At 42.6% G+C, this 23838-nt stretch overlaps 2 protein-coding genes across 2 annotated transcripts; one reads left to right on the top strand and one right to left on the bottom strand.

Annotated features, from left to right (window-relative positions):
- The first annotated feature begins 10355 nt into the window (after positions 1-10355).
- LOC138953060 (uncharacterized) lies at positions 10356-16288 on the top strand. The gene is made up of 5 exons (XM_070324833.1): positions 10356-10501; positions 12589-12875; positions 13170-13347; positions 13804-13976; positions 14409-16288. The coding sequence occupies exons 2-5, from the start codon at positions 12594-12596 to the stop codon at positions 14940-14942; spliced, it is 1167 nt and encodes a 388-aa protein (XP_070180934.1). The 5' UTR covers positions 10356-10501; positions 12589-12593; the 3' UTR covers positions 14943-16288.
- A 316-nt stretch (positions 16289-16604) lies between these two features.
- On the bottom strand, positions 16605-23597 carry LOC138953058 (26S proteasome regulatory subunit 6B). Its single transcript, XM_070324832.1, has 9 exons — positions 23531-23597; positions 22006-22113; positions 21168-21354; positions 20659-20805; positions 19630-19833; positions 18917-19084; positions 18570-18646; positions 17693-17917; positions 16605-16901 (listed from the first exon to the last, which is right to left on the bottom strand). Exons 1-9 carry the CDS (start codon positions 23567-23569, stop codon positions 16788-16790), a joined length of 1269 nt encoding a protein of 422 aa, XP_070180933.1. The 5' UTR covers positions 23570-23597; the 3' UTR covers positions 16605-16787.
- Between the last annotated feature and the right edge of the window lie 241 nt (positions 23598-23838).

Below are 23838 nucleotides of genomic sequence, written 5' to 3'. Positions count from 1 at the left end.
ATCCTATTGTAAAAGCCTGGGCAGTGGAGGGATGGTCTCATCCTATGTCAAAGCCTGGGCAGTGGAGGGATGGTCTCATCCTATGTCAAAGCCTGGGCAGTGGAGGGATGGTCTCATCCTATGTCAAAGCCTGGGCAGTGGAGGGATGGTCTCATCCTATGTCAAAGCCTGGGCAGTGGAGGGATGGTCTCATCCTATGTCAAAGCCTGGGCAGTGGAGGGATGGTCTCATCCTATGTCAAAGCCTGGGCAGTGGAGGGATGGTCTCATCCTATGTAAAAGCCTGGGCAGTGGAGGGATGGTCTCATCCTATGTAAAAGCCTGGGCAGTGGAGGGATGGTCTCATCCTATGTAAAAGCCTGGGCAGTGAAGGGATGGTCTCATCCTATGTCAAAGCCTGGGCAGTGAAGGGATGGTCTCATCCTATGTCAAAGCCTGGGCGGTGGAGGGATGGTCTCATCCTATGTCAAAGCCTGGGCGGTGGAGGGATGGTCTCATCCTATGTAAAAGCCTGGGCAGTGGAGGGATGGTCTCATCCTATGTAAAAGCCTGGGCAGTGAAGGGATGGTCTCATCCTATGTCAAAGCCTGGGCAGTGGAGGGATGGTCTCATCCTATGTAAAAGCCTGGGCAGTGGAGGGATGGTCTCATCCTATGTCAAAGCCTGGGCAGTGGAGGGATGGTCTCATCCTATGTCAAAGCCTGGGCAGTGGAGGGATGGTCTCATCCTATGTAAAAGCCTGGACAGTGAAGGGATGGTCTCATCCTATGTCAAAGCCTGGGCAGTGGAGGGATGGTCTCATCCTATGTCAAAGCCTGGGCAGTGGAGGGATGGTCTCATCCTATGTCAAAGCCTGGGCAGATATGAGATAGTGGGACCGGCACGGTTGGCCTAGTGGTATGGCGTCCGCCCCGTGATCGGGAGGTCGTGGGTTCGAACCCCGGCCGGGTCATACCCAAGACTTTAAAATTGGCAATCTAGTGGCTGCACCGCCTGGCGTCTGGCATTATGGGGTTAGTGCTAGGACTGGTTGGTCCGGTGTCAGAATAATGTGACTGGGTGAGACATGAAGTCTGTGCTGCGACTTCTGTCTTGTGTGTGGCGCACGTTATATGTCAAAGCAGCACCGCCCTGATATGGCCCTTCGTGGTCGGCTGGGCGTTAAGCAAACAAACAAACAAATGAGGTAGTGAGCAGAACTATTTTCACGAGAAGGACTGTGCCTGTAATTCCCACAGTGCGACCGCCCCCGGATTCCCTTCTTACTTTTAGATGATGTATGTCGTACTGCGATGGAGGGTCAGAGACAGAGCAATCAGACGATGTAGTTGTCTTACCTATTCCGGTGCCTCCCACTGTAGCATCAGCAAAGACTAAGCTGGACACAGTTTGAGGTTCATTGTGTAACTATGAAATGTATGTTCATTTCCTAGCAATCAATATTTCAAATTCATTTTACTCATTGTAGTACAAAATTGCAAATAGTGTGCACATTGTTTTACGAAACATTATGTCTGCAAAGGAAACTGTACTAAGCGTATTTGTGTCTCTCTTCTTATGCTTCTTCAATTCCAAGAGCACATATTGCCAAATATTATAAGCATGACCAGGCGAGGGTGCTGCATGGTGTTGGTACAAAAGAATATAATCATGTCTTGGAGTTTTCAGGGGGCTCTGCCTGCAGCAAAATTGGTGAAAATGCATGAAAGGTTGTAACTTGAAGAGAGTAAGGTAAAAGAAAATCTGACTTAGCGTTTATAATCAGCGGTATGAAACTGTTGTTTGCATTTATTAAGTCACGGTTAGTTCATAGCCAAAACAATCATTAAACCAGAGTATACAGGTGCACTTATTGCACTCAATAATCCCACAAGTAACTCTTCGTGTGCGGTGCGTGCGTTGGAAGAAATATAATGTGCACATATAAATCAGAGTGGTCGTAAATTTGGCAAAGGCAATTACCGGATCCTTAGTCCTGGCTTCCGATTTAGCTATCCGGCGATGTTTTTCAATGATACAGAGCCCCCCCCCCCCCCCCCCCCCCCCCCATCCTTTCTTTTTTTTTTTACGGCCTCCAAAACATCTAGGAAATCAGGTCTTAATATGGAAACAGTCTTCTTATTGAGGCAGATTTAAAGAGGTTATAACAAATAAAGATCTAGGAAAGCAAAGCCTTAAAAAGGGGGGAAGTTTTAAAAGAGCCTTTTACAGGGCTAGTCTTCAATGCGGGGATCCTAAAGAGGAGTTTCCACTGTACCAAGACTAAGACATGTTTGTTTGTTTGTTTGTTTGTTTGTTTGTTTGCTTAACGCCCAGCCGACCACGAAGGGCCATACTGATCAGGGCGGTGCTGCTTTGACATTTACGTGCGCCACACACAAGACAGAAGTCGCAGCACAGGCTCCATGTCTCACCCAGTCACATTATTCTGACACCGGACCAACCAGTCCTAGCACTAACCCCATATTGCCAGACGCCAGGCGGAGCAGCCACTAGATTGCCTATTTTAAAGTCTTACGTATGACCCGGCCGGGGTTCGAACCCCCGACCTCCCGATCACGGGGCGGACGCCTTACCACTAGGCCAACCGTGCCGGTCTAAGACATGTGAACGGATCAGAAAATGCATTGAAGAAGCACAGTTCTTACATTCTAGTTATTGCAGTTACGTACCACTTTCACGCGAAATAGAAGACAAAATAATGTATCATAAGGGTACTACAGAGACAAATCCATCCTTTTCCAGGGACCGTCTTGCTGGGGAGTCAGAGGCCCCGGCGAGACAAAAAATTCAATTGTGTGCTGAATAATATGCCACTCTCCTTGTCCTGTCCTAGAATCTGAACCATGCATACTAAGTGTCCAGCTTCCCAGAATTGTTTATTCAGGTTTTGCTTGACCGCCATCAGTGTCTTAGGCATGGTGTTTTACTAAATTTAGTTTAACCGTACATGGGTAACGCAACGTGTTTGGAATGGCCTAAGTAAAAAGGACCTAAAACAATAGAGACATTCGGGCGGGGATGTAGCTCAGTCGGTAGCGCGCTGGATTTGTATCCAGTTGGCCGCTGTCAGCGTGAGTTCGTCCCCACGTTCGGCGAGAGATTTATTTCTCAGAGTCAACTTTGTGTGCAGACTCTTCTCGGTGTCCGAACACCCCCGTGTGTACACGCAAGCACAAGACCAAGTGCGCACGAAAAAGATCCTGTAATCCATGTCAGAGTTCGGTGGGTTATAGAAACACGAAAATACCCAGCATGCTTCCTCCGAAAACGGCGTATGGCTGCCTAAATGGCGGGGTAAAAAACGGTCATACACGTAAAATTCCACTCGTGCAAAAAAAAACCACGAGTGTACGTGGGAGTTTCAGCCCACGAACGCAGAAGAAGAATAGAGACTTTCCAAAGCTGTTTTGTCCACAGAAAGTGAAACCCTCCATGTGTTGCCTTAAACTATTAAGTGTAGTTCAAAACGAAATCGATGACAATAATGTAAATCAACACAAACCCGAGGGCAAAGGTGATGTGTACGACTGTTATTCATAGAAGCTACCAATAAAAGGTAAAGAGTCATTGGAAGTCTTTCTAAGTCGGAAGTACTGCGTGTACTGCGTGTACTGCTATACCCCAAAGCAAAACCGGTACACCACGAAGAGTTCTTGTCCGTCTGACCACCTCGCTTCCACAAAACCAGCAGTCGAATTTTACCGTCTTTGCAGTCATTATAAATCAGATCAAAATTGAAGTACGGTGTGCACCGAAATACCCCAAAACCTGATGAATCAAAAAGAAGTCTTGTCCGTTGGGCCAACTCGCTTCAACAAGGCCAGCAGTCAAATGTCCCCGTGTTTGCAGTCATTATAAAACAAATAAAAACTGGAAGTGCTGTGTGCACCGGAATACCCCAAAAGCCGATGAATCATAAAGAAGCTTTGTCCGTTTGACCAACTGGTGTCAACTAGGCCATCAGTCGATGTTTCAAGTCTTTGCACGCCTTACAGTCTTCCCCTGCCGTTTCACTGAGTCCATGCGTCTTCTTGGCGATATCAAACACACCAAAGGGCAAAGGAAAACAGCATAATGAATATCGCTCTCTGCAAGGTTCGATCTCAGGAATACCAAGGAGTTGAGTCTGAGGCGGAAGGACTGATCCGATTGGAGGTCTGGTTTGGAGAGGATGAGTCGTTCACTTGGAGGTATTTGCTTTGCCCTACTCACTGAGTAGCGAGTCCAGCTATATTACTTACACTTATTTGCTTACTTGGCTTGGCCTCTGGGGGTGGTACCACTGTCGATCGACTGTATCTATATGCACACTTCTGTGGACATTAACGGGTTTCGTGTCCAAGGGTGACCGAAGGGTGTGCTGAGCGGACGCTCATTTTCTTGGACTACTTCAGGAACACTTCTGTTACGCAGGCAATCTCGGCCATGGGCTTAACTGCTATAACTCAAACCAAAATTGCAACTTCAACACTTGACCTGGAGCTAAACCAGAGAAAGGGAATGACGTCCGCATGGTCGACCCAAAAAAGATCTGGTTCTTTTACTGAACCTTCTGCTGTCAAAGTTGAAGAAATCAGTCTCACCGAATTGAAGTCGTAATAGCTGATGCTCATGATTATCAACATGTAAAAAAGGAAATTAAAAAAAAAGAAAAAAAAAGTTACGAGCATGCGGGGGGGGGGGGGGGGGGGGGTGGGGGGGGGGAGGGGGGGGGGTTGCCGGATACCTCAGTTAGTAGAGCACTGACACGTAAAAGATCTCGCTCATTTTACCATAAGTGCAGGTGGCTGGTTACACCTACACACGCACACACTTTGGTAGCGCGACTCTCGTTGCTGCTAGCTTTCCACTGGGAGGAAGCGACCCGAATTTCCCAGCATTGGGATAATAGATTAAATGAAATGAAATGGAGGGGATGTAGCTCAGTCGGTAGCGCGCTGGATTTGTATCCAGTTGGCCGCTGTCAGCGTGAGTTCGTCCCCACGTTCGGCGAGAGATTTATTTCTCAGAGTCAACTTTGTGTGCCGACTCTCCTCGGTGTCCGAACACCTCCGTGTGTACACGCAAGCACAAGACCAAGTGCGCACGAAAAAGATCCTGTAATCCATGTCAGAGTTCGGTGGGTTATAGAAACACGAAAATACCCAGCATGCTTCCTCCGAAAACGGCGTATGGCTGCCTAAATGGCGGGGTAAAAAACGGTCATACACGTAAAATTCCACTCGTGCAAAAAGCCCACGAACGCAGAAGAAGCAGAAGAAGAAGAAATGAAATGAAATGATACGGGGGAAAAAAGGGTCTGAAACCATACTAGTTGTGTCAATCATCAGTGACGATTACGAATAAAAACGTGGACGCCGAGGAGTAGTATAAAGACATGGATGACTACGACAACGACGCAATTGATGCTGATATACGAGGACAAAAAAATACTGTTCTACCAGTGAGAAAATTAAATCAAGGTATCTTTTGACGGTGGAGACAGTCGAAGACATTGGTACGAACCAATGCCAAAACCCACGTTATCTTTCAGACCAAGCAAAAAGAAGGCAACCTGATCAAAGGAGAGGAGGAGATAATTGCGGGAAGGGGGCGGAGTGCAAAGGGTGGGGGAGTCCAGGGGCGGATCACATCATTTTTAAGGGGGGGGTTTCCAAATATCTTTTAGGGACAATTCGACGACGCGAAGCATTTAGTTGAGGGCGCGAAGCGTTCAAACCTCATATGGGGGATCCGGGGGCATGACCCCCCTCCCCCCGCCCCCCCCCCCCCAATAGTGTTAATAAAAACAAGGATAATGGAGCAATCTGGTGCAATCTGAGCCAAGAAACTTCCCCTAATACACCTTCCAAAAAGTAAATCTAAGAAGCCGAATTTGGATCAAAACAAGGTCAATTGACCGATCTGGTACAACCTGAGCCAACAAATTACCCAACTACCCTCCAAAACTGTCATTTAGAAGACAAAGGACGGCTCGTAGGGGGTTACGGAAACCCCGGAATACCCCCCCCCCCCCCCTTTTTCTGGATCCGCCCCTGGAGTGCAAAGGGGAGGGGGAGGGGGGGGCGAAACATGAGCCTGATAGCCAGAATATAGAACCCGAGTCAGACAACCTTTACTCAGGGGCAGTATAGAACCGCAAGGTCGATCAGAGACGGACGTTTCGTCACTGAAAATCGTTAACAAATTACCGTCTCCCGTGTTCCACGATGTCCTTCTGGGCCGATAAACACTGCGTTAGCGGCCGTAGATCAACTGATAGCGGGAAGTAAAACAGATTTTAACGATCTCATGAGGCTTCTCCTGAGTCTAAGATGGTGATGTGTTTGTTGTGTGTTGTGGTACGGGTTTGGCAGAAAAGAATGACAGTGCGTGTGTGGAGGGGCAGTAGGGAGGTGGGGGAGGGGGGGGGTGGGGAGGGGGGGGGGGAAGTGTTTGTGTGTGTGTGTGTGTGTGTTTATGTGTGTGTGTGTGTATGTATGTTTGTGTGTGTGTATGTAAATGTGTGTGTGTGTGTGTGTCGGTGTGTGTGTGTGTGTGTGTGTGCATGTGTGTGTGTGTGTGTGTTTGTGTGAGGTTATAGAGCTAGCTTTCGCTACCCTCGCTCGCTATCTATCTATCTATCTATCTATCTATCTCCCCCCCCCCCCCCCTAATTAATGTCAGAAAGTTCAAAATCCCTCTGAAAATTGTACGGCTAACACGGAACTTTATCAAATAAAATTGGAATAGAATATGAAAAGGTTTGGTCAGTTAATAAATCAAAAGCAGGCAAATTTAAATTAGCCTAAGTTAGTAAAAGCCGAACGAAGACAACTGTCTGCCGCAAAACTCTCTCTCTCTCTCTCTCTCTCTCTCTCTCTCTCTCTCTCTCTCTCTCTCTCTCTCTCTCTCTCTCTCTCTCTCTCTCTCTCTCTCTCTCTCTCTCTCTCTCTCTCTCTCTCTCTCTCTCTCTCTCTCTCTGAAATATGAATCAAAACAAGTATGGTCTGCACAACTTGCAGCAACTGACCCATATATGAGCAACTAGATGATTACCCGGCTTCGCCGGGGTGAATCGCGAGACAGAGACAGACAGCGTGGCGGTTCACCACAATCACCTTTGAAGGCGAAGTCCTCTCAAACGGGATTGAGAATTTTTAGAGCTTATTTCTAAGCCCTATATTATCTGTTATGGCTTCTCAAATGCCAGGACATACAGACAGACAAAAGCCGCCAGACCCCGTCACAAACAGAACTCTACAATCCACAGGTGTTGCCTCCACACATACACACACACACACACACACACACACACACACAAACACACACACACACACACACACACACACACACACACACACACACACACACACACAGAAGCCGTGTATATATATAAATATATAGAGATAGATGACAGTGGATTTTTCGATAAATAAATTCGACCTTTGCACTTTTACAGTGAGGACAACTTACGGGTACATGCAAGGAAAGACCGCAACTTCTAAGGCGAACAACTCTGCAAAGTCTGCTGTGAAGGGCGACGGTAGTCTCCCTGTCACACTCGACCCCCCTTTGAATGAACTTGGTCCCCAAAGTTCCAAACTATGGACCCGCCAAGCTTAGGTCCCTCCCAGGTGGAATGGGAACAGCACGAAAATGATTCAGTGGTCTGAACATTTCATGTCGAGTCCCATCGCAGTCGACGACACCAAATGTAACCGAGTGCCGAAACACCACAATCACCTTTGAAGGCAAAGTCCACTCAAACGGGATTGAGAATAAATGTTATGGCTTTTCGAAGGAAGGCCTGAACATACAGACACACCAAAGTCGCCAGACCACATCACAAACAGAACTCTACAACCCACAGGTGTTGCCCACACACACACACAAACACACACACACACAGAGAAGCCGTATATATATATATGTATATCTATATCTATAAATATATAGAGATAGATGACAGTGTATTTTTCGCGTGGCTATAAATTGATTCGACCTTTTCACTTTTACACTAAGGACAACTTACGGGTGCAAGGAAAGCGTTCTGGACAGTGCAGTGACATTCTAAAAATAGTAACGTAGTAACGGGAATATGGATTGACGCCACACGAAGGAAGGGAGGTAAACGCTGAAAACACTGGAGAAGATAAGGAAGAGTTACTGGAAATGGATCCAGAGAAAAACCTAAAAATCGGTTCAGCGCTGCGCGCTGAGAGCACGTGTTGAAATATCTCATCGATGAGGTTGTGTCCGGGGTGTAGCTGAATACGGACTCCAAATTTAAAAAAGATCCACCGAGAACTTTGGCCGTGCATCGCGGACACACACACACACACACACACACACACACACACACACACACACACACACACACACACACACACACACACACACACACACACACACACAGACAGACAGACAGACAGACACTAGTCGTATATATATATAGAAGCTAAAGTATACATCCCATGGAACTTTCATTACAAGCCAACTCCGCCGCCTACTTGAAATTATAGCGACACATTTCGCACTAATTTTAAAGCATTAATTCCCGTGTCATTTCATTCAAACTGTCAATGCCAGTTAAGGCCGTTCATTTGACTATCTGGATCACCTTTCGGATTAAAGATGTCTTTTACAGGGATCACGTGACTGCCGCTCAAATAAGGGTACCCTCAAAATCGACTGAACAAAAACAGAAGGGGCCAATTAAAAATTGACCAAAATTAATCACAATAGGCACGTACAACTTTGCCATTTGTACTTGAAAAAAGTCAAATCAATTATCTACCCAGAACATATGTTGTTTTGTTTAGCTAGCTTACGTATTTCGTGTGCTATATAGGCCTATTGGTTGCCATTTTCCGGCCGTGTTTTTGTAAATGAAACGTGTAAAAAAAACACAAATACAAAAAATGTTGGTTCTTTTCATTTCTTTATTTTTATTCCACGCTTAGCAGTGTAGTAAGCTTTGTTTTCTTATGAATTCAATGAATGGCTATAACCAAGCATTTAAATCTGGAGGTGTCAACTTTACCCATGATCTGCGGAGCCGTACACATACGTACTAAGCAGCAGAAGACAGTAGGCTATATTTTCTTCAGCCTTCTGCAAGTCTAAAGCACAATAAACAGATTTTTTTGAAAAGCATAAAAAAGGAATGCAGCATTAATGTCAACAAATCAGAAAAAACACTTTGCAAAAACTCTTGTAAAAATGTGTTTTTTAAACCCACAAAAAACATGTCATACATACATGTAATTATATGAGCATACAGTATTGAAGCTGTCTCTTAATTTTTGTTAACAAACAATATGTGAATGTTTTCAAGCTCAGTGCAGAAGAAAATGCTTCTTTATATGTGTGTGTGTGTGTGTGTGTGTGTGTCTGTGTGTGTGTGTGTGTGTGTGTGTGTGTGTGTGTGTGTGTGTGTGTGTGTGTGTGTGTGTGTGTGTGTGTGTGTGTGTGTGTGTGTGTGTGTGTGTGTGTGCACACTGACCTGGTTAAAGGTACGATTGACGAAACAAAACGTTACATTTTGGAACATTAGCACAGTCTATCTGTTTATGAAAAGATAACTGGTTTACTGTGTATGGCACTTTGGGTCTAGCCGATGATCTTGGAAGATGAAGGACTCGAGATTGGAATTCTGGTGCAACCGTGTAACAAAAATAATTCCCCCAAATAAAGAACACAATAAAAAAACATTTATACAAATTAATGACAGAAAGTACTGACTTAATTTCGATCACTTTCAGTAATTGCTTTATTGGTTTTCATATCCTATCTTGAGCCTAATTTTAAGTTGACTAGCAATGAAATTAATCATAACGTATTTATTATTATCATTAACGGACAAACGAGAGTTATAGGTGGATATGTATGTGAGGGTGCGGGTATGAATGTGTGTGGTTTGGGTTATGTGTGTTTTGATTTGTACACTTTTTATTTTATATGTGTTTATATTTTTTGTAGAATGTGATTTTATGTGATATTATTATGTATACGAGCACAAAAAAACTTTTTGTTTGTCCCACAGTCAGATAATAAAGTTGTATTGAACTGAATTGAATTGAATTGAATAGTTATGAGATTGATCATTTGTGTGCACGTTACTGTTTTTCTCACTGTTCGTAATATTATTGTTTGTCTGTTTGTTTGGTTGGTTGGGTTTCTTTCCATGTGATTGTATGCAGTAGTTTTGATGATGTTGTCGATTTATTTTACCCTGCTGGTTATGCTATTCTTATATGATGTAGTTCATGTTGATGTTGCGCCAGCGAGCGTTTGCGAGGGCCGCTTTCTTGGTCAACGGGAGATAATCGATGACAAAAACGTTCAATTGCGCCGCTCTCTCTTGCCGGAGATATGTTCGCTCACCTGGCTTCCGTAACGACATCGACCGAACTGCTGAACTTGTCTGATAAGAGGATTATGACGCTTTGTTCTTGGTCCACGTGGTCAAATTAGAGTAACGATTTTAGGGCTGAGTCAAAGTAAATTGACTTACGGTAAGTGGAAATAAAATCCTTCAACGTTCATTGGCTCCAGTATGTTGTATTTAGCCGGCATGTTCGTGCATTTTTTCCCCTTAGCAACGGTTCTATCGTTCGGATTTAATTCAGTCTGCTCAAAGTTTATGACGCCAATGAAAATAATGCTTATTGTTTCTCCACAGTGCGGTTTCTTTCTTTCTTTGGTTTGGGTTGGAGCACAGGCGGAAGGTATCGTCCACTGACTGGACTACTATAGTATACTATCACAGAAAGTCTTTCTGTGATAGTAGTAGTCCAGTGGACGATACCTTCCGCCTGTGGTTGGAGTTGCTTGCTTGGTGAGCTGGTATGGTGTTTGTTTGTTTTTTGTATGATGTGGTGTTTGTGGTGGTAGTGGTATTTTGTGTTAGTTTTTGCGTCGTTGTTGTTGTTGTTGTTGTTGTTCAACGGTTGTTGTTGTTGTTTGTCTTTTGTTTGAGGGTAAAAATAGGGGTCCTGCTTTTGTTCCGTTAAAAAGGAGCAGAATAAAACAAGGAAGGATAAGAAGGGGTAGTGGGGGGGGGTGGTGGTGAGAAACAAGAGAAGGCCGATAGACACAGCTGGTAGTCAAACAGACAGGCAGGCAGACAGAGGCAGTCACACAGAAAGAGTACTTGCTCACTAGCTGTTCCTGTCCTATGAACACACACACACACACACACACACACACACACACACACACACACACACACACACACACATGTGTACGTGCATGCACACAATCACAAATACAACAAGTCGCGTAAGGCGAAATTACAACATTTAGTCAAGCTGTCGAACTCACAGAATGAAACTGAACGCACTGCAATTTTTCAGCAAGACCGTATACTCGTAGCATCGTCAGTCCACCGCTTGTGGCAAAGGCAGTGAAATTGACAAGAAGAGCGGGGTAGTAGTTGCGCTGAGAAGGATAGCACGCTTTTCTGTACCTCTCTTCGTTTTAACTTTCTGAGCGTGTTTTTAATCCAAACATATCATATCTATATGTTTTTGGAATCAGGAACCGACAAGGAATAAGATGAAAGTGTTTTTAAATTGATTTCGAAAATTTAATTTTGATCATATTTTTATATTTTTAATTTTCAGAGCTTGTTTTTAATCCAAATATAACATATTTATATGTTTTTGGAATCAGAAAATGATGAAGAATAAGATGAACGTAAATTTGGATCGTTTTTTTTTGTTGTTTTTTTTACAATTTTCAGATTTTTAATGACCAAAGTAATTAATTAATTTTTAAGTCACGAAGCTGAAATGTAATACCGAAGTCCGGCCTTCGTCGAAGATTGCTTGGCCAAAATTTCAATCAATTTGATTGAAAAATGAGGGTGTGACAGTGCCGCCTCAACTTTTACAAAAAGCCGGATATGACGTCATGAAATACATTTATCGAAAAAAAGAAAAAAACATCCGGGGATATAATTCCCAGGAACTCTTATGTAAAATGTCATAAAGATCGGTCCAGTAGTTTAGTCTGAATCGCTCTACACACACACACACAGACACACACACACACACACACACACACACACACACACACACACACATACACACACACACACACACACACACATCACCATGACCCTCGTCTCGATTCCCCCTCTATGTTAAAACATTTAGTCAAAACTTGACTAAATGTAAAAACAAACAAACACAAACACACAAATTCTACATTTGTACACATATGCTTTATTTTTTTATTAAGCTGTATAAAAGCTGAAACTCGATCAGTACATGTACTACAAATGCAATATGTTAACATCATGGTAAACACATAAACATTTTGAAGTATGGTGCATGCAGTCAAACTTTCCCTAATGACCACTTCTCATTAAGGGCCGCTGGAAAAGATCCCCAGCAAGGATATTTATTTTTATTTTTATTTTTTTAAGTCTAATTATCTTTTCCACATCAACCACTTGTCTAGAATAACCAGATTTTGTCAGCCCATATGGAGATCAGATTCTAGCGTATCACTTATTTGGATGAAAATAAACCAGATTTGAGTGCATCACACATTTGGGTGAAGAAAAAAAACCTCAAAGGCTTATTTTGCGTTTCAGGCACAATGGCCACAGTTGACAATCCATTGATTGAGAAGGAAATCCAGCAGTTTGTGTTCGATCGTTGTGGAGAGAGAGTACGCCTTGGCCTTGGAACTGAAGGTCAAGTTGCCATAGAAACTGTCAGTCGCCATGGCTCCACAATACTTGGGATTTTCTGGTGTAATGTGCTTCAACACCAAAACAACTATCCTGTGAAGCATTACCCATACCGCCAACTGTACAAGGCTGCTGGCAAATATGTGGTCTCCCTTCGTGTGGACACTATCTGCATCAATGTCTGTTTGGTACGTTGAATTTTGAAAGAAAGAGAGAGTCCGGAGAGGGGTGGTTGGGTGGGGTGGGTGACAGGGAGATTGACAGGACAGACAGGGAGGGATAAAGAACTATACTGTGTGTGCGCGGTATGGGAGAATGTGTGTGTGTGTGTGTGTGTGCGTGTGCAGTGCACGCACATGTCATTGTGTGTATGTGTTTGTGCTTGCTTTCGTGCATGTATGAGTGTTTTGCAGTATATGAATACATGTATGAGCAGTAACACCCATAGCAACTGTAATTTTCTTTCATGCGCTTGTGTGCAGGAAACAGGCAAGCTGACCATCAGTGGTGCGGTGGCCCTGGACTGGTTTGTGACAAGGTTTCAAAAGCTGATAAACGCATACACAGAGCCGCTGGCTGGCCCACAGGAGCTTAAGGAACCATTTGATGCCGAGCAAAAGCGTCTCATGAAGACTGTCAAGAAGCAGATGCTGAGAAGATGTAGGACAGCATTTCTCTTGTCCTTTTGATCAACTTTGTTGATTTCTTATGTTTACCCATGTTGATTTATCTCTTTCTGTGTGACTGCCTCTGTCTGCCTGCCTGTCTGTTTGATTACCTGTGTCTATAATAATAATAATAATTCTCTTTATTTATATAGCGCCTTATCCGAAGTTCAAAGCGCTTTTATCCCTTCTCTTGTTTCTCACTACCAACCCACCCCCCCCCCCCCCCCCTTCTTATCCTTCCTTGTTTTATTCTGCTCCTTTTTTTCTTCATCGTCGCCACAACCTCAACCACCCCACCCCCCCCCCCCTCCCGGGGCCCCCCCTTTCTCCTTCTTATCACTCCTCTTCTTCAGCCTTTTCCCAATATTTCTTGATACAATAATGAAAGGTTCCTTTCTGCTCCAAGAATGCTACAAAATCTACATGATGTATGCACCTCTGCCAACAGATATTGAGGACTGGCCAGATGTTGTCATAGACGAGGACATGAATGTTCTTGACGCCAGACAAATCATCAAGCAGAAGGAGGAAGAGGCGCGTGAAGAGGGCGAGAAGGAAATAATACCTGTCAATCCCATGCTCGGAGAGAAGCCTGCAGCGGAATACCACATTGATAATCTGGTAAGATAGGTAATGAAAGTGTGAAAAAACAGGAGCACCTATTTCAGATTGTGTTTGTGGGGAGAAGGTGAGGGATAAGGGCAAGTGTTTACAGGGATGTATATGTGTAGTGTGTAGGTGACTATGTGCCTTAGCCCTGCAAAAGCATATGCTGGTGTGGCCATTGCATTTTCTGTTACTGTTTTTCTTGTGTGTATGGTGTGTGTGTGTGTGTGTGTGTGTGTGTGTGTGTGTTTTGGAAGGTGAGAAAGAAGCAGACGTATTTCAGTGCTTTTGAATGACTGAATGGTTAAATCACGCTTCAGCGTCCTTGCTTTTTTATCAGGGGGGGGGGGGGGGGGGGGGTGGGCACAAATTAATAGTATCTAGGCAACGTCATACCCCAAAAGAATGCAAACCTTACATACATCCTCTTTCTCTCATTTCTCCCAGCTGTCATCCCCGGCCCTCAACGCACATCTGGAGACGCTGAAGCAGGGAGTGATGGCCGATGGCGCAACGCTCTATGCAGTTTGGACCAGTCTCCTCAACCGCTGGTTCTCTAATCCAGACGTAAAAGTCTTCATTGTCACTCCCGCCATCGACACTCGCACTCTTGAAAGACTCTGTCACATCGTTCTCAACCATCGCCTCACTGCTTCTCTGGAGATGTTGGCCACTCCCCTCCAGTCACAGTGTGGGCGACTGACTGACATTCGCCGTGAAGTGATGTTGAAGCTGCCGTCTCCGGACCAGGTGTTCGCCGAGTACAAAGTCTACAACAGTATGGTGTATCCTCGCAGGGAATTCCAGGCGAAGTTTATCGCGGGTATGGTCGGGGACTCTGTAGAGGTGCTACTTACCAGCGCTGAGGCTGAAACGAGGTACTTCCAAGCAGAACATTCCAGCATGGTTCTGTTCCAAAGCCTTTCTGTGTCCGAGTTTGACTCACGCCTTCTTTCTCCCATCATCGCTTCCGTTGATTGAAGTTTTGCCGCCATATCTGTGATAATGATTTATTACCTTCCAATTTGTAGAGTTCATTATACCAAACTGGATCATACAGTATTAAGCTGACAGCTGTACAAAACTGCTTGCTTTTTTGTTCAGGGTTTTCGACGCAATGTAGCTTGTTATTTCTTGGGAATAAAACACATTGTTTTGCTTTGTGATTGGTAATCTTCACCTGCTCTCTACCTAGTCATATTAAGTGATGGACAGTAAATCACCGAAAGCACAAGTATATAATAAAGAAACAGAAGCAAGCAAGCCCCTCCATTCTTTCCGTCAACACGTGCCGTCTGTGAGTTGCAGCTTTTTGAATGTTGAAGAGCCTGTATGACATAGAGGAAATGAGAATTCAGGGATGGCTAAATCAACCGCCCAGTTGACAGTGGCGAGTAAAAAATTTGCCGGGCAAGCAAAATACCGTCCAGCTGGCCAGTGAAAATTCTGGTTAAATACAAAGCAAATTTAGGTTGTACTACGAGTACTAGTTTGTGTGTACAAATATAAATCTGACAAGTCACTCATACTAACGCTGTGTTATTTGTGAGAGATGAACTGGGCTTGCGACATTTCTGGCGGGCTAGTGACTTTCTTGAAGTTACTTGCCTGGCTGGCGAGTTAAATTTGTTAGATTTGGCCATGCCTGGAATTGTTCACCAATGAGCTGAGAGACCAGTGTTTCTTAGAAGAGAATCCCAAGTCCTTTGAATGGCACACTCAACGGTCTTGGTGGTAATGTTGCCTGTTGGGATATATCAGCATGCTAGGGCTGTTAAGGCCTTTTTATGCTTATATTTCTGCTTATGCCAAGAGAATACATGAACAGTAATCAGAAGGACACATTCTTTGTAAACTGTTCCCTCATAGGATGTCAGCTGGAGAAAAAAAAAATGTAAATCATTTTTTTCACAGGTCAGGACTGCAGTCTCGTTTTGTACGATATTCTTAGACTTATACCAACATGCTTTTTATTCACCTTGGTGAATGTGATAAGCTTCACCTGGCTTCTGAAAACAATTTTTTTCTCTTTCACTGCATGCACAAATGGTTGAACCAAGTATTTTTTATGAACACCTTTGTATATATGTATAATGCTTGTTTAATCATGCATGTAGTAAATGAAGAAATTGTATTACAAACATTTCCTGATGAATTGAGCACTAAACTTTTTTCCAGCTGAGCAATATATGCATCACAAGGTAATTGTTTCTGAGAAATGTGTGTAAGCTTGCATTATTTTGTTTGTTTGACATGGCTAGTTGGTTCTTAGGTTTTTAAGAAATATTAAACTGCAACATTATCTTAAATAAAGAAATTTAAAAATGTATTATTTATTTTGTCATGCATGCCTCACATTTAAAACAGTCATCATGCAGTTGTTCATTATTTCCTATTCAAAAACATTTGTGAGGGATAAACATTTCTTCAAGCCCCGACATATGATTTTCCATCAAACTAGCCCCTTGACATTATCTTCTACAATTACTTCCTACATGTGTGCGCACGCACACACCCACACCCACACATACGAACACAAACACACACACGTGCACCCAAACACACGCAATCACACCCGCAAAATATCTTCAGTTTAAAAAAACGAAAGAAGAAAAGAAATAAAAAGAGATCTTCACAGAATACTTCAGATCAGACAAAAACGTTTTTAATGACAAAACAATATATCAATTCGTACTTAACAGTTCTTGGAACTAATATTGCTCACACACATACAAGCATCCACTCTCTTCTCTCCTATTTTGTAAAAAAAAAAAAAAAAAAATTCTGCTAGAAACGTCTCTCCACAACAGATCATGATGATGGTATTCATTTGTAGAACTCGTGCTCGGTTTCATCCTTCTTGGTGTTGTTCTTGTAACCCTTTTCAAAGTCCTTGGCCAGTACAACGTAGCGATTCTCTCTCACCGCCTGCATGCCAGCCTGAAAGATCACAAACACAACACTAATGAGAATTGAGGTCCATATCTGAACTGTGACAAATCAGATTCAGCAATAAGCTTCTAAGTAGGTTCACTTCGAATTTCCGATACATGAAAGATCTGAAACAGTACACTGATTAAGACTGAGGTCCATATCTATAAACTAGGATAAACAGCAGCATACCAAACAGTACAAGTACATTATTCAGTAGGTTCACTTCAACTTTCCGGGTACTGGAGTCCATAGTTAAACAATGATACAGCAGCACAATGGACACAACTGCAAACTACTTACTTCGTTCACTTCAATAATCTGATCAATTAAATATACTGCCACAACTTACATGCATCAATGGGCCTTTCTTTCCTTTCAACATCTACAACCGTAAATTCAAAAGGAAGCCCACAAAACACACCACATTTAACCTCATGCCAACTTTATTATTCTGTGCAAAATCAGTTCCCACCAACCCCACCCTCTCTCATCTTTTAGCATTTCTTCACCTCTTGCCACCAGTTTACACTCAGTGTTTGGCAGTCTTTAGAATATGCTGTAGCTCCACTCCACCACCCACACCCCCTCCCCCTCTCTCTCTCTTCATCTTGTTCCCTCTCTTTACACCCAGGCATGGGGTTCTGAAATCTGTTTTTCCTGAAATTACGAGAGAATAAAGTGAACTAAATTGTAATTTATACCCATTCTTAACTGCTGATTTTGAATATCAACAATCTTTCAGCTGGAAATCAAAATTTAAAAAAACAATCGTATGCCCGACATCCCATTCAACCCACCTCCTGGCAGATAGCGTTGATGTCAGCGCCAGAGATTTTGTCGGGGCGAGCAACGTAGTCCTCCAGATCAACTTCCTCACTGATGTTCATCTTGCCCGTTATGGTGGAGAAGATGAGACGCTTCTGACGGCGGTCCGGGAGGGGGAACTCGATCTTCCTGTCCAGACGGCCGGGACGCAGGAGGGCGGGGTCAAGGGTGTCCGCCCTGTTAGTGGCCATGATGACCTGACAGACACAGTAATAAATAGAACAATAAGCAGAGTTCTATGCAGGCAATCTTAGCAATGACGTGTAAAAGAAAACAGTAAAGGGTTTGCCGGAACAGAAGAGCTGAAAAAACCTTGGGAAATCCACACACACACACAAAAATGTCAAAATAATAACAATAAAAATAATTTAAGAAAACTTGCTTAGGCCAACAAAAAAAAGTTGTATGTTTCTGGTCACCCGACCCTACCTAGTTTTTTCCTGCCGACCCTAGACTTTTTTTTATTGCATTTGTAAAAAAAAAAGGCAAAAAAAAAAGCGTCAAAACGAAAGTAACAGATGGCAGACGACGCAAGGGGGATAACCCCGCATCCCTTTTGTCTCATTTGTTTTGTAATGTGTTGTCTTTCTCTTTGTATAGTAAGTCCAGTCTCTTTGCGTCACTGTATAGTTATTTTCTGACAAAAAAACAAAAAAATCCCTACCTACCTACCCTATTTTTTGTAGCCATGTTACCAGAAACACAACTTCTTTTTTTTTTGCCTTAGAGAATACCTGTCAGCTAAGCATTAATTGTGTTGAACAAAACATTCTTATCGTCTTTAAACCTAAAGCATTCACATAAGACATTCATTCGCAAGGAAAAGAAGTGTGACGAAGTGTTTGTTACCTTGACGTTAACAGTCTGGTCAAAGCCATCCATCTGATTCAACAGTTCCAAGAGGATACGTTGAACTTCACGATCAGCTGAAAACAAAAGAAAAGCAGAGTTTAGGAGGATCAGGAGACACACACTGATGGGTTTGGGATCGGTTGTTTCTCTCCTCCATCATTCAGTTGCTAAGATATAACAGAATTATCCCAATGCGCAAGAATTCTACAGCTCAACCTGATTAGTTTTACATGAATCTGTGCACAGATGTTTCTCTCGACTCACCCTACTGATTACCTAAGTCAACAGAGTTGTAATTTTATTTCCTATGCAGGAAAATCTGTCATTGCAGAGGATGTACTTACCCCCAGTCTGTGCATCAAAACGTTTGGTAGCAATGGCATCAATTTCATCAATGAAAATGATGGCTGGTGCATTTTCCTTGGCTAGACGGAACACATCGCGCACCATACGTGGACCCTCTCCCAGGTATTTTTGTACAAACTCAGATCCAACAACCCTGATGAAAGCAGCTGAAACAAATAACAAAAAAGACATGTAAACACAATTGTTAATCTCATTGGGGAATCTCACTCTTTTCAATTGATTTTAATTTCATCTACTGGGAAAAAATGCACACCGGCTAAAAAAAAGATAAAGTACTAATATCGTGGTTATTGCAAGCTGTTGGATCCTAATATAATAATCTGTCATTTTCTGGTGATTTTAATCTGGTGGTCCCTGCAATAAAAGGATACCCTCAGGATCAGTCTTCATCGCAAGTGGCCTAGCTGTCTTGACAGACACAGATATTTGAATAAAGATAATAATCAAAGGGACAAAAAAATGTGGCATTTATTTCAAGGTATTCTCTTATCAAAGGGGCCTCACACTGCAGGTACAGTCCAACCTGCCCACAATGACCACCCCAACAAATCCTGACATGTTTTCTCCGGTATAATTAACCTTTCGAAAGCAACCCCCTATCAATAACGACAGTTTTTTGTCGGTACCTTCGGGGTGGGGGGCGACATTATAGACAGGTTCAACTGTACTAAACATTTTTTAAGACACTGACCTGTGGTATGATGTGCGACGGCTTTTGCCAACATGGTCTTTCCACAGCCAGGAGGGCCGAACATGAGAACCCCACGTGGAGGGTCGATACCGATCTGTTTGTACAGTTCAAAGTGGGTCAAGGGGAGCTCCACTGCCTCCCTCACCTCCTGTTTCTGGATGTCCATGCCTCCAATGTCCGCGTATGCTATGTCCGGCTTTTCATCTGGAATGAGAGCATATTTACTTGAAAGAGATTGTTGTATTCACTAAACTATAGGTTGGGTATGAGATGCTACTAATGCTACTCAGCCCTTGCTGGAAACGGGATCTAGCAAAGAAGCTATAGGTGTCGTTGTGAAGCAATGCAGCATATTAGTATTATTACAAACTTAATCCCTATCCACAGACTCACTCCATATCTTTGCAGTGCATTATTAAGCCACTGACATTAAATTGTAACATAGAATGCATCGAAAGTATCTTTTTTTTTTAAACACAAACACATTCTCCTTGCAAAAAAACTCAAAAACTCAGTAAAAATGCCACCTTTTTCATCAAAGAGGCAGAACATGCATGAACTTCCCTACTGTATTATATCTGTAAAATCAAACAAGCCAAATAACTCATTAGAAATCACACATACTTATTCATTAACAGCCAGTTACCTTAGGCCCCCCCAAAAAAATAGTCTGTTTACGGTAACCCGACCGACCCTATTTTTTTCGCGCGACCCTAGACTTTTTGGGGGCATTTGGGGAAAAGAAAAAAACAAAAAAACTTTTGGTTTTTTTTGTAAAATAACGTAAAAATATGGTTTTGGGGAAAAAAAAAAAAAAAAAAAAACCCGACCTACCGACCCTATTTTTTGGGCCTATGTTACCGTAAACAGACCTTTTTTTTTTTTTTGCCTTACAACCATTCTAAATGCAGACGACATGTGTAATAGATGCATTTAGAGCCATTACTTCCCTTTCTTTATCAGATCTCTATACAGCGCTCTGCCTCATTTTTTTTTTTTTTAAAGATTTTTACATTAAAACCAACCTACCTGCTTGAAGCATGGTGATGCTGCTATCAGCCTCGGGAGGCAGCACATCCACCAGGGCATTGCTGTGCTTGTGAAGAGCAACGCTGGCAGATGGCTTCAGCAGCTCACGATCAATGGTCGAAAGGATTCGAACATAGTAGTTTGACCCTTCAAAAAAAGGAACAACAGGTCAAGGCAAATGACAAAAGGACTGTTTTAAAATACAGTAGAACCTCTGTTTTTAATACTGAACATACCCCCCAAACATGGTTGAAATAGGATTTGTTTAAGTTTACCCGCCATAACCATGCAGTCATTATTAGGAATGATATTCAAACACTCCTTGATTTAGCATGATCATTATGCCACCATTTAATTTTATCTCATGTGAAAATATACGTATGCTGTACATAGACAAAACTGCAACAAGAGTCAGTTGATAAATTATACACATGCCACACTAATTCTACTGCATGCAAACTAATAAGTAATCAATGCTTTTCTCTAGTTCAGTAGTTGTATTCCTGTACCTGTAGTTGATCCCACAATGCCTGTGTTCTGGTCGACAGCCTCCAGAAACTGACCAATGACGAGGGGAACACTCTGAATTCGCTTCACCTCCTCCTGAGCATGCAGGTATTCCTTCTTGAGGTTCTTCTGTTCATCTTTGATGTACTCCTCTTGGACCTCAAGGAATTCTAGCTGTCTTTGCAGTTTCTGCACACAGAACATCACATAGTTTTATGTTACATTCAAAAGAGAACAATACAACAACAAAACTCTGGAGCTTCTCCATGTTTCTGACTCAGCAAACTTTGTACAGGTCAAATCCTTCTGCCATCTGACTCAACTACTGCAGTTAGATCTTGTTTTGGAAATTGGTCATACAAAAGAGGAATTTTGAATTCGCCCGACACGATTTGTACCTACAACCATGGCAGGCGGGTGTTAACTCATTGTCTCCCAGGTACGGATATATCCGTACCCATATATCCGTACCCACTCATATGGCTCTATCTGACCTGGTACGGATATATCCGCTCGGACTCTTAGCTTCAGTCGCATCCTCTTATTATTTGTTTTGTCTTTTAATGTGCACCACACTGAAATTTCTCTGTATGAGATAATAAAGTATTCGTATTCGTATCCTGTAACATCAATCCAACGCCTGCATTCCATCGTGTTGATACACAGTTACTACAATTCTGAGTGACCTGCTGCAGCACAGCTGGTCTCGGCTAAAAAAAACTTGGGCAACATCGGTGGGGTAGTAAGTGTTAAGGTACAGCCCTGTGCTTAACTAAAGGCATGATTATACTTATAGTATACCATCAACATACAGAGCAGCAACACTGTACATCATCTTACCTTGAACTTCACGTAGAGATCATCAGTGTCCAGACTGAGTGGATCTCCACCTACTCCTGTCTGTTGTTGGGCAGTGGTGGGACGGGAATCATTCCCAGTCGTATCCTCCTGCAAAACAGATAAGGCACAGGTAGGGTTACTTCAAAAGTCAAAACATTACCAGAATACCATTTCCATCAGATTTGAGAAAAAAAATGAATATTTAAACCACTGCTGTTTGCATAATTTGCAATGTTTGTTTTTATTTCTTGTTTCCTAGAATAGAGACACTAACATTTAGCTGATCCAGGGAAGAGGTGGAATTATTTTAAAAAAATCAAATCCAAAAAGGTAAGACATTGCCATAAGGTTAAAACATAAAATGATATATATAATATACTGTTCCCAGGCCTCAGTCTTCAGTCATTTTACGCATTTATGCATAATTTTTAGATCTGACCCTAGGCCGGTCGAATATGTAGGATAGTTTTGACAGTGTCTTATGTCACAACAAGTTTTTGCCGCCAGGACATTTTGACCGATTCATATTTTGAATTCTGGTCCAACTGGGACCTATAGACCCTATCGGTATTCCAAGCTCTCGTAATCTCTCGCAAACTTTAGAGCATAGCAAAGCATGCGGTACAGCGATCTCGTGCGAGCTGCACAAGCCAAGGTTCAAAGTTCTCGCGATGTTCAAAGCATAACAAAGAGTGTGTCTCGTGAGAGCTGCGAAGATATCGAAAAGGTCTATTGTCTTCTGTTTTTGGGAACAACCCTGATACAGTAATTGCGGATCAACAAAACAATACAGGTGAGGCATATAAATTATAATCATGATAATGTGTGTGTCTCACAATCACTGTCTGGGTTTAACAAGTGCGCTCTTGAAAATTGAAAAATTTGGTACTGTTTAACACATTTTTGCGATCGTAAGCAATTGTTATAAAGGCAATAACCCGTTTTAGGCCTGTGTGACTGTGAGGCTCATAGTCCAACTGAGTGAATCTTATACACTAATACAGTCTATCGATCCTAGCTCTTTCAGCATGTGACGCCACTTCCACAGGGTAATATTACTAAACAAATATCAGGACAATGCTTCAATAAAATTGAACAGATCTATGGCATTGTATGGGGAAATCTTAGCTCCTATAGGGAGTTACAACTTTCATTGACTGACCTACTGATACTGATAGACAAACATGTCATAACGGAAATAATCAGTGAAAGCAAAAATAAAGTATTTAGACGTCTGAATTTGTTCATCTCTACTCCTCGTCTGGGACGTATTGTGGAACTATTTAGTTCAGTGATTAAAAACCTGATCATCACTGCATCATGAGCTGGTCAATCTGTTGAATATCATTTGTGACAAAGCGATTTTGGGAGGATTTGTGCTGCCGTAATACTGATAACGTCCAATTGCTGTTTTAGCCAACTAACGCATTCCGTTGCTTTCTGATTATCACAATTGAAGTAATGCACAAAAACCCCACTCCTCGGCAAATGAACACACTATTCAACATATTAAACTCTCGTTAACCTTGCTGTCAGTCGGTGTTCCAAGCCCCAGTTCGTCCATGTTGAAATTGCGAGAGTGCGTCTCTTTACCCCAATACAGTAAAACACAAAGTTAGGAACACAAATCAGTGAATATGTAGCATTGTTTTTTTTCCGGTGTTTCATATAAAATGTTCAGTTGCCACTGTTTAACTTTATTAGTACATAATTATCATAGTTTCGTTTACTATGCCTGTTGGACAATGTATAAAACTGTTTAATTTGGGTAAAGAGACTAATTGGACCGTCTTCCTAGTAGACAATTACTGGAGTAACCGAATCATATCATAA

Source organism: Littorina saxatilis, linkage group LG17 (genome assembly GCF_037325665.1).
Source record: "Littorina saxatilis isolate snail1 linkage group LG17, US_GU_Lsax_2.0, whole genome shotgun sequence".
Classification (NCBI taxonomy): domain Eukaryota; kingdom Metazoa; phylum Mollusca; class Gastropoda; order Littorinimorpha; family Littorinidae; genus Littorina; species Littorina saxatilis.
Note: the sequence above shows the minus strand (reverse complement) of the source record. Positions and strands in the feature narration are given on the sequence as shown.